This window comes from Phlebotomus argentipes, unplaced genomic scaffold (genome assembly GCF_947086385.1).
Source record: "Phlebotomus argentipes unplaced genomic scaffold, Phlebotomus argentipes genome assembly scaffold_4, whole genome shotgun sequence".
In the NCBI taxonomy this organism is placed as follows: Eukaryota; Metazoa; Arthropoda; class Insecta; order Diptera; family Psychodidae; genus Phlebotomus; species Phlebotomus argentipes.
Window position 1 is genome coordinate 7810351 of NW_026776174.1, and position 11785 is coordinate 7822135.

Below are 11785 nucleotides of genomic sequence, written 5' to 3' on the forward strand. Positions count from 1 at the left end.
CTTTTCCTGAGAACTTATTTTACTGACTAATCATTCAAATTCTTTGAATTTCCTTTGAATTGTAAAAACAAACACTCCTTTTCTAGGTTATGTAACGAATCACTGACGAATTTAGTGAATATTTCGCATTTTAGAACATCATTTCTTATGCTAAAGTCGCCAAGATTGCTAATAATTGAAAGAATTAAGCATTTTTTAAAAAGAAAGAACACTGTTAACTGCGTTAATTGTGTTGAAGTTAAACATAACCTCGAAAAGAGTCATTTGGACTTGAAAAATGTTTATTTAGACCACTTTTGGCACGATTTTGACACTAAATCAATAATTTTAAGTTCATTGGCAACTCATAAAAGATGATTTCATCATCCAGAAAGTTTCTAAATGAAATCTTTTAAGATCTCGTAGTGATATTTTTGAGGTTATAACCTGAAAAGATGCTGAAAACAGCGGTTTTAAGTAGATTTTTACTGAAATATCGCACGGAATCTTAAAATATTTATTATAATTTGCCAATTTTTGTGGAAACAGTCTAAAAATGGGGCAGAGATTAAGATCATATTATTAAAAGACTAGAACTGAAGATTAATTCGTCCTCAAAGGTGACTGTAAAGCCTCAATTGTCCATGTTAGCAGATTCATCTCAGTATAGAGAATAGTCAACTAACCGTCTTTATTCAAACAACGTGGGTTTGCGCCAATGATAAACTCCTCCCAAAAAGCCACTCATCCAAATCATCCGACATCTACAGTTTATCATCAGACACATCGCAACAGCACGAGTTTTGCTTTCTCAACATCCGGCAAAATTGACTTTCCACCCAGTAACTGAAACTTTCACTGGTTGAATGCGACGCGCGCGAAGAGCACAAGAATAGAATTTTTTATCTTTATTATTCTTCATATACTTCCAATACAGTAGTTTACAAATTATAAGAAAATGCAACGGTTAACAAAACCGTAACTTTATTATTTACTTTCATTTTCATCTCTTTTTTCATCATTTAATTTCTTTTTTCATCATTTTTTTTTAAATATGTATATAAGAAGTTCTATTACTTTTATATTATACTTGCCATCATTAATAGTAATTATTAATTTAATTTTTTCATCTTTCACTTTTCTTGCATCCTCTTTTTCCTTTTCTCCTCCCGCGTTTTTTCTTCTTCTTCTTCTTTTAAATAATATAATTTAGCAAAAATCATTTTACAAACTGTTTTGCTTACACATTTTCTTTTGTTATTGTTTGCATTAAGATTTGTTGTATTTTCTTGTTCTATATATTGTTTTATTCTTTCTTTCTTTTTTTTTGCCTAAGTAAAATGTTCTTCTCCGTGCTTTTAAAATGTTCTTCAACCACTTTCAGAAAAAGAGAAAAAGGAAAATCCATGTTTTGTAAAAATTGTTGTTGGTTTTTTTTCTTCTTCTTCATCAAATCAGTGGATTTTTTTCTAGCATTGGATTTCTTTTTTTGCCTCAATTTTTCTTTCTCCTTCTTTAGTAATATATTATTTATTTGTTACCTACGTATCCTATTTATATTTTTAATTTATATATGTATATATTTATATATTGTGTAAAAAATTAACATAGATTTCAAGTAGATCTTGTTACTTCTTTTTTCTCTCTTGTTTTATTTTCAATTACCTTTTGATTACTATCGACCCCCAATTTTTTCCTTTTTTTCTCAATTCATTTTTCTTTCTTCGATAATGATCAAAAGAAGAGTTTTTTTTCATATATATAATTTTTGTCTATTTCCATTTTATATTTCTAAAATATTACGATTCCTCAATTCACTTCCTTTGAAAATTCTATGGTAAAAATTCACGAATGACTTTTCACTTAATGACAAAAAAAAATTCTCTTCCTTGTTTTTAATGCATGCAAAATTTGTTACCTTTTTTTCTACTTGTTGCTCTGTTTTTTTTAGCAATAATCCCAATTTTTTTTTTAGTTCAAATTAGGGAATTATTACAAAAGAAAGAAACATTTTATTTATACAGGATTTTTCGCTCATAAAATCGTCACTCTTTTTTCTAAAAACAGCAGGAGTTTTTTCATCAATTCTATCAATTAAAATATTATAATAGTTTTTTTCTTTTACTCGTGTAGATTTTTCCCTCGATACGATATTTATTTGCAAACTCTCTTCCTTGGCCTAAAAATGTAAGCACTTTATTGCAACAAAAGTCGATCGTCGAAGGCATAATAATAAACAATTGGGGGGAGACAAATTAATTAACTTTGTATATTAAATTTCTTTTTTGACTACAAATGAAAACATTCCTCTTTTCCACCCTCTTCGCCCGCCCGTCATCATCATCATCATCATCATCATCATCATCAGTGTGTCAAAGCAAAGGTTGATGTGTAAATGTGGTTTTAGCATTTAATCGCAGAAAAATCTCCCACATATTCATTCTCATCCAATAATTTTTCAATGTCCTCTGAATATTGGTGTAGAAAATATTGTCCACTTTAAATGCAATTAATCTAGCACGTTTTTCTTTCACTTCACGTCATTTCCTCCCCTTTTTTTCTTCTTAACTTCCAGTGTCTATAACAACAGAAAAAGCACTAGAGCTGGATTTTTCTCTCATTCTTCCTTTACAATGCAATAATCTTCTTTTTTTTTCTTCACCACTTTTAAAGTCCTTTATTGTGTGCTGTGTTTCACAAAATTCCTATTCCAATTTAAAGGTTTTTTTTAGCCATTGATTTTTTCTTTTCTTTAGTATTACACATTGATTCCTCTCTCTCTCTCATTTCCTTTTTTTTATCCATTAAAAATAACTCACAAATATAATGACTGTTTTCATCGAAACTTGCTTAAAATCTTTTTTTTTCTCTCATTCAAATTTCACCGCCAGAGAAAAAGCTTTTTTCCCTTGATCGGTTCTTGTCTGGCTTCAATGTTTTTTCCTTCTTCTTTTTTTCCCCTCATCCTTCACACTTTTTCTCTACTACAATATAATCTTATATGTTGTTATGTTTCTCGATATATCAATTTGTCGCTAATTTTTTTTCTCCTCTGGGGAATAAAATGGATGAAGAAATAGTGAAACATTAGTGTGGGTGGTAGAGCTATTTCGCCTCTTTCTCTCTCTCTCTCTCAACATCTATTCGAAATATTTTTGTGATAATATAAAGCATTATTCTTTTGAATTTATTCTTTTACCATTGTGTGTACTTATTACGTACGCGCTTTCAGTTCTGTATCGACAAATATGGTGTTTTTTAGCCCTCTCACAAATTTCCCCCTTTCATTGCGCGCGTGATAGGAAGCTTGAAAAATGACAAATTTTACGTTTAAAACATGTGAATCAACGGAAAGAAGCAAAGTTGGTATGAATTCCCGGGACTATTTTGGGTGGGCCCAGCACGCATCAGCCATTTGATAGTCTCTAGCCATTCTGTAAATTGCAGACTTGCGAATTTAATGGAAACAAACCGTGTTGTATTGATTGAAGCAAAATTATGTGGTCTCTGTTGTTTTGCAGGTGAATCGCCGGAGTCTGGAGCCTGGAACCTGGACGCGGATGATCGTCCAGGAGCTTTAGTGACTGTCCCCAAGCTGCAAATCTTCCTTCTGTGTGTCTGTGTGTGTTTGTCTGGAAAGAGAGGAGAAGCAGTGAGACTAAAGCAGGTTAACACAGCGCAAGAGGCTTTACGGTTCTCCATGGGGACCACGAGGGGCTCCTGCGGCGCTCCGACGCTCCTGAAATAGCCGGTGAATGTGTGGGGTCATCAACTGTGGGTCTGCTTGGTGGTGTCGTTGGTCCGTGTCGCGATGCTGATGGTGCTGTTGTTGCTGGAGAAGTTGGCGTTGCTGACAGTGATGATGGATTATTGATTGCTTCCCTTGGACGGCGGCATCTGGCCGTTGATGATGGGCAAAAAGTAGGCATGTTCCATGGCGGCGCGCGCCGTGAGGCGGTCGTAGTGGTCGTAGCGGAGCAACTTGTCCAAGAAATCGAGCGCCTCCGGTGACACGAGGTGCTGATTGTCCGAGTGAACGAAGCGCTCCCATCGCTTGCGCGAGTGCCGCGACAGGATGTCATTGAAGCGCGGATCCAGCTCGATGTTGTACTTGTCCAGATAGGCGTACAACTCCTCCGTGCCGAGGACCTTGGCGATGCGCACGAGCTGGTCGTAGTTGTCGTGGCCGTGGAAGAAGGGCTCTTTCCGGAATATCATGGAGGCCAGCATGCAGCCCAGCGACCACATGTCCAGCGAGTAGTCGTACATTTGGTAGTCCACGAGGAGCTCGGGCCCCTTGAAGTAGCGACTGGCCACGCGCACGTTGTACTCCTGGCCCGGGTGGTAGAACTCCGCCAGGCCCCAGTCGATCAGGCGCAGCTTCCTGTTCTCGTGGTCGATCATCACATTGTGGGGCTTCACGTCGCGGTGCATGATGCCCATGCTGTGGCAGTAGTCCAGCGCCTTCAGCAGCTCGTACAGGTAGAAGCGGATGTCGTAGTCCGTGAGGGTCTGGTACAGCTGCTTGAAATCTGTATTGTTCACGTGCTCGAAGATGAGCGCCGGCGTCCGCGACACGGGGTCCTTCACCACCGCCAGCAGCGTTATTATATTGGTGCCCCCGCGCAGATTCTCCAATATCTTGATCTCCCTTTTAATTTTCTTCTTCTTCACTGGCTTCAGGATCTTCACCACGCATTTTTCGTTGTTGGTCACATTATATGCTTCAAATACTTCACTGTATTTACCCCTGCCCAGCTTCCGCACTAATTGGTAATCATCCTGATTCGCCCAGTCCACTCCATAGTTCTCATAGTCCCAATATTCACGCGGTTTATGAGAATTCACATCCGCATAGACTCGTGCTGTGCTGGGCAATGTCATCTTCAATTTTGCGGTGCTGTATCGGCGATAGACATAAGTCTGACGGAGCGCCGACTGTATTAAACACCTCCCGACAGCAATCAGTCTCCAATATCACCGATTTTACCCTATTAACTACACTTTTAACACTAGATTTTGCTCAATTTTTCACGTATTGAAGGAAGCCAGGTTTTTTAAGATGGTGGAGGCGCAGTGCTGCCATAAAACTTCGTGTGACAGTTCCAAAGTTCTTCGAAAACATGGCAAGCCATTGTCGAAAAAGTGACGTTTGCTCGCCGAACGCCCGCTGCGCCACCTGCGACCTCGACGCGTCAACTCTCCATTTGAATTCTTCGCACACTTCCTTACAGTGGAATGAAATCATAGCGAATTTTATTGTTCTGTGACTTATTTAGTGTTTTAAAAATGATTCTCTAGTGATTTGGCGTTATCTCAAGTATCGAAAAGCACGTATTTCTCCTCTTGATCGTACATAATTTTATTAATTAATCATAATAATTAATGAATTATGCAGTGGCTCCCATTTAAACTAACGGATGTATAACATTCGGAATGAATAAGGTAAAACACCTCTTGATATTCTCGCTAAAACAGTGTTAGAGAGTTTTAAGTGATTCCACATTGGGTAAGAAATTCGTTTAAATTAATAAAATACAAGTAAATAAATTGAAAAATTCGTGTTAAGAATAATTAACTGTAAATATTTTTCACGTTCTTCCTTGAAAAATAAAGCCACAATTGTATGTTTAAGTCAGGAAAAGCGCTAGTCATGCTAAAGACATTGCTTTTCTGATACTTTGATGCCTAGAAACGCTGCAAATTGTGTTGAAGTGGGACATAATCTCAAAAAGAGTCATTCAGACTTGGAAAATGTTTATTTAGAAAACATTCGGAACGAATTAGACTCTGAATCATCATAAACAGATGGTTTTATTATCTAGAAAGCTTTCATAGTGATATTTTTGAGGTTAGGGTCGGCAAAGATACCCAAAAAAGCGGTTTTAAGTATATTATTGAATATATCGAATGGAAACTTAAGAGATTAATTGTAATTTGAGAAGTAATGTGGAAAGAGACTATAAATTTCAAGATCAATTTGTAACTATAGAATAACAAACTGTTTTAATCAATATGACACATTTTTAACATTCCTCGTTTCAGTGGGAATCGCTTCATTAATTGTATTAAGAAAGGCGTTTTGGATCGATATTTTAGCTCTCATTTGCAATGATTTTTATTTATCATATCCGCAGATTAAATTGATTATAATAAAGCGTGGACAGAGATGATCCTGAGGGTTGGCGGAAATGTGGGGCGGCCATTGTGCGGAAAATGGTTAAACGTGGAAATAAATCGCTTAAACTCGCACTTAGCGCGGCAGCTGTTCATCTCACAGTGATGCTCTATTGTTGCCGAGTGAGTGCTCCGCCACTTTTCCATTTCCACTGGGCGTGAACCACCTTCGAGGATAATACTAATATCTATTATAGCGTTTTAGAGAGGATACCAGCACGGCATTTATCATGTAACCGAGCGAATCATGGTGAGTGGGTGTCTCAAAATTCAGCACATAATTCCATTAATAGGGAACACTCACCGTGAAATCCGTGAGAGTCACCACCCGGTCCGCTCGGCGTTCTCACGGAAGAAGTGAAACAGATTGCATGTTTCAGAAATTAGACAGCTTCCGTAATGAGGTTTAATGCGTCCCGAGATATATGAGTCCATAACATGGATATCTTTTAGTAATTTTTCAAATTCAGGACAATCATTTATCAGTGATTCTTTTCTCACCACTTTTCTTCATCTCATTCGCCCCCGAAGCGCCTTTTCGCTCTTCTTTTGTGGCCCCCTTTTGTGAAGGGCGGGCAGAGATCCTTTCACACACCAAATGGGGCGCCTTTTTCGCCCCCCCCCCCCCCCACCCGGCAAATCTCGCCACTTTTGGGGCCGCTTTATTGATACATAAAAGAGCAATTTCCCTTTAAATTTTTTCTCTTCACCACATCGTTCATTTTACAAGAAATTAAGGGGATTATGGCAGAGATTTCAGAGACGTCATGCAACCAATGGCTGAGATCAATTTCCAACAATGCAAAATGTGCGACATTTCGAGGCGGAGTCTTGAGCTGTGTTGTTTTCCTCAAAGACTCCAATTTGCACCTCCATAAATCTCTCATGGGATGCTTTGTGATGGGGAGGAATGAGAAAATGTGTGGAAAATTTTCCACTGCACGCGAAGAGGACGCAGTTTTTTCCTTTTTTTTTCTTCAAAATTACCACGACAATATTCTCAACTTGTGTCATCATCGTCTTGTGAGGTAAAGTGCCTGGTGTAATGGCATCAGAGGGTTTTTTAACACAAATGTGTCAACTATAACAATTACCATAAGTCAATTTGTTTTGTACAAACGAGAAGAATTTTCTTCATTTCACACGTTATTGCAAACGGTGGTGGTTGAATGTTTGGGCATTTCTTTGCCTCGCTGACACTGTCATCGCATGGTCTCCTCGCAATGATATGTGAATTTATTTTGGTAATTGACTAATAGTCGTTAAAAATTTTGTTAATATACATCAAATAGTGTATGCGATGGAGACAAGTAAGAAAGCTTGTTTTTATTTGTCCACAAATTAAGGCTGCATGATTTATTATGGCTGGAAAGTTTCCTCCGTCTTCTGGTGACAATCATCATCTATCCAGAGATTTTTTAGTGTTTATTTAGTAACTGGGCAGATGGAGAGAAAACCTGCGTCATTGTTAGTAATCTTCAGCTCTCATGGGATGCCTAGATATGAAGACTGGAAGCATTTGATGAATTCAAAGAGAGGAATTATCCTTGGTGACTTAGTGAATGAAAAATCACCAAAAATATTTAATTCTCCCAATAAATCAAGCATTTCCAGGCAATAAAGAACGCGATTTAACACTGTGAATTGTGCTAAAGTCAAACAAAACCTCAAAAACGTGGTTCACATTTGAAAAATGTTCATTTTCAGTGTTTTCTCGCCAAGTTTTTAGTCAAAATTCCCAATTTTATGTTAATGACAAAAATGTAATTGTTTAAAATCTTTTAAATCTTTCTTTGAAGTTGTGAATAGTTTATTCTTTTAATCATTCTAACTATTTCAATGTTATTTTTAAGGTTAAGATCGTATAAAAGTTACCCAGAACACGATTTGTAGCCAGTTTTCAAGCTGTCGTGAGCGTAATTTGCGTCCACCTTCGTCTAAGTGTTGATGAGAAACCTCCAGAGCAAAACGGTGGAAAAGTTATTTCACGGATTGTATCAGCTCTTTCCCAGATCTTACAAGAAAAAAGAAGGATAGCAGAAGAAAATTCTCCATCTAGAACCCCAAGAAATTCCAAAGCTGCTTAATTAAAGTTACTAATTTATTTTAAGACTGAAAAAATGAGAAATAACTTGTGAAACTGCCAAAATAGTTTTGTTTTACACTACTTTTTGGCTTGATAACCCCACAATTTATCTGGGATTTCTTTAAAGATTCTCTTAAGAAGCCCAAAAAACCATTTATTTTTTGAACTCTGATTTTAGCTATATTCTCTCCCCCTTGGATGAACCAATTGAAGAATATTTATGTATTTTCATGTGTGTTATTCAAAATATGAATTACTCTAAATAGACTTATATCTAAAAACTTTGAAGAGTAATTTCGTCAATGAATTTGGAATATCGCCAAATAAGCACTTTTTATAGCCTTGTATAGCTAATTGATTTATTGTAAAGGAGAAATCCTCTCAATGATCAACAATACATGCATTCACACTTCCATAAATTGATGAGGGTAATCCGAAAACTGAGGGGTGTCATGTAAGTTTTTAATCAATCACACGACATTTAAAAGATGCATCAAATTTCACTGAAAAATGCTTCTTTGTGAAGTGTGAAAAATATTTACACAAGCTTTAGAGGCTGCGAATTGAAAAAAATTCCCATATTTACGGTGTGTTCCTTTCGTGATTGGGACTCGTGCCGTCTGAGAGAGGCTGCGTATGCCAGAAGGAGAAGTGTGATGTACATTTGCGATGATCTCACGGTGAGGAAAGAGCGCGGAGGAAAAAGATGAAATATGCTGGGGGAGGTGTGAAAAATGGGCGGACCTTTGGCTGCTTATTTCTCGCCTCTCGCGGAGAGATTCCAGGTGTCGAAAGATTCACCTTCTCAGAGACAGATTATCTCCAACTGATCCAATGGTACGCAACACAGTCGCTCCGCGGATTCTCTGTACACAATGCTGACGATTCGTGATCTCAGTGTGTCCTGAATTGCTCCTTGTGCGCAATGAGTGTGTGTCGAAGTCCAGTGAATAGTTGTGACTCGAGTGAATCGTGTGAAAATGCTGTGAAAACTCCTTCAAGTGACTTCCATCATGTGAATCCCTGTGAATTAAGTGTGAGATCGTCAGAGAGGAAAGTTAGCAATTGTGTGTCTGAATCGCTGGGAAACAGCAAATACATCAGTGATATGGGAATTGAGAAGAGAAAAACTTTCACCATTGATAACATCCTAGGACTCGAAGGGAATAGAACTGGTTTTGTGTACAAAACTGATAATCGCACTCAATTGGATTTCATCAAAGCGCCGCCGGCGAAAGACGACGATAGTAAGCGCAGCAGAAGAAGTAGATGTGATTATAAAATTGTTAAACAGAAAACATGCACATCTTCTTCTCCATTTGTAGTCAAAAGTACAATACATTCGCCAGAAGTTTCACCCACAACATATTCCAAAAGCATCTTGGATCTGCTAGGATCTCAAGCTTCACGCCTTATTGAACAATCCGGCTTCCAGTCTCACTTCCCCAGTCAAATCACATATCATCCAACGGCAGTATCATTAAGTTCATCGTCTGAGGAATCGCATGCATCCAATTTCATATACTCAAACTGGATTGGACTGCATTCTAAGACACCTTCCATTCAGAACAACTACCTTTTAGGATTACAAGGTAAACAAAGTGGGATTTATGCGTCTCTCGACAGTTGAAAAGTCCTATAAAAAATTTATATTGTGGACTTTTCAGTTGACCAAATCACAAAATTCAGAACAAATATTCCAGACAGGAATAGAAATGCTGAAGAGACTTTTGAGAAAAGGTGCTAATTGGGCTGTACTGCAATAATTCCGTACAAATATTGAATGAGTGTCGTCCTGAATGTTCTTTTTTTCCTCTATTTCTTCGAAAATTGCACCACAAAGAGCGTCAATATTTGATAAGTGGTCTCGAAAATATCACACAAATAAGTGACTTTCTGTTCTACCCAACGAGCAAATCACAAAGCGATTTTTAAGAAATCTTAATGGTCTTAATCAAATAATCAAAATTTGAAAAAAAAATTCAGAAGCTGATTATTTTCCAAGTGAAATTGCAGAAAAATCTAAATTTGAATATTTTCGAGAAAAATATTAAAATAAATCAAATTATATTTAAATATTTTCAGGATATTTTATTGAAATTTCATATTTGGTTACTTTCTCCGCATATCACTGCCAGAGGGCAGCAAAGTCGGCTTGGGGGACGCTAATAATATTGCATTTTTCACACTTTATGACTTCCTGACGTGATCCTGGCCAGGAGAGAAGGAAATTTAAGCGCGAGAATAAAGCTTTTCACATAGAAAATACCCGAAGGAATTTGAATTCCAGTTTTTGGCAAATTTATGACTCTTTCTCTTTTTTACAAAAACTGATAAGCCAATTATATTGCCAAAATAAGTCATATAAATTAAAATTTTAATAAAAATCCCGAAAAATTTAGAAATAACTGAATAATCACAGAGTTAATGATCTCAAATTGTGAGTGACTTTCAGTCGACTTTGTTGGAATTTCAATTAAAAACAGAATGAGAGAAATTCTTCACAACATTGAAGAGAAAAAGTGATAATTCTGACATCAACGTCTTATAAAAAAAATACCGTGCATTTGCCTTTAAACACTGCTAGGCTTCCTCAAAATGAACGCCAGCTAATGAATATGACCATGAGTAAATGTGATAAGCACTGGAAATGAATGTAGACATATTCAAATTTATCCAAATGCGTAAGACACTCACTGCTCTTCTCATTCCTCTCTGTGTGTCCAGCCGGCCCGAAGACGACCGGCAAGCGATCTCGGAAGCCAGGAGTAGACCGGAAGCCGCGACAAGCGTACAGTGCAAAGCAGCTGGAGCGACTGGAGAACGAATTCAAGCAGGACAAATACCTGAGCGTGAGCAAGAGGATGGAACTCTCCAAGTGCTTGAGTCTCACGGAAGTGCAAATCAAGACGTGGTTCCAGAACAGGCGGACAAAGTGGAAGAAGCAGCTGACGTCTCGACTGAAGATTGCCCAGCGTCAGGGCTTGTATGCCAATCACTACTTCAACGCCTCCCAGTATCCACTCTTCGCGCCGTACTACAACAATCACTTCGTCCTGGGCTCCACAATTCCCAACACGATGGACAGCAAGGGCGAGGGAATTGAGGATCTAGTGACGCCATTAGAAGTTATGACCAAGACAATTAATGCAGTGTAAAAGTACACCTCCAAACTTATGTGTAGCTATATTTATATTTACTCTATAATGTTTGCAATACTATAAATATTAACAACACCTTAGAAATTAAGCAATATCATCATTATCTTGTTGTTCTCTTTTTTTTTCAAATAATTATTGTGTATAATGAATCATCCATTTTGGTAATCACTTTAAAGTGTGTACAGTATTGAAGAACTAAATCCTAATTGTAATACAATCATATCCTTATCCTTAGTGATATCTAGAGTCTTTATCGGTTCTCCATGATCGTGTAAATTCTATTCCGATTAACGGTTACTTAAGACTAGTGATACTTTTCTTTCTTTTTCTAAATTTGGCCCTACAGCAAAGTGAGAGAGAGAGTTCATTTAATACAGGAAGT

General features: G+C 37.3%; 2 protein-coding genes across 2 annotated transcripts; one reads left to right on the top strand and one right to left on the bottom strand.

Moving 5' to 3' along the window:
- Positions 1 to 841: 841 nt before the first annotated feature.
- On the bottom strand, positions 842 to 5086 carry LOC132258215 (casein kinase II subunit alpha). The gene is made up of 2 exons (XM_059755417.1): positions 3672 to 5086; positions 842 to 3611 (listed from the first exon to the last, which is right to left on the bottom strand). Exon 1 carries the CDS (start codon positions 4861 to 4863, stop codon positions 3847 to 3849), a length of 1017 nt encoding a protein of 338 aa, XP_059611400.1. The 5' UTR covers positions 4864 to 5086; the 3' UTR covers positions 842 to 3611; positions 3672 to 3846.
- Positions 5087 to 9070: 3984 nt separating this feature from the next.
- On the top strand, positions 9071 to 11670 carry LOC132257471 (homeobox protein Dlx1a). Its single transcript, XM_059754386.1, has 3 exons — positions 9071 to 9489; positions 9568 to 9834; positions 10970 to 11670. The coding sequence occupies exons 1-3, from the start codon at positions 9168 to 9170 to the stop codon at positions 11398 to 11400; spliced, it is 1020 nt and encodes a 339-aa protein (XP_059610369.1). The 5' UTR covers positions 9071 to 9167; the 3' UTR covers positions 11401 to 11670.
- Positions 11671 to 11785: the final 115 nt, after the last annotated feature.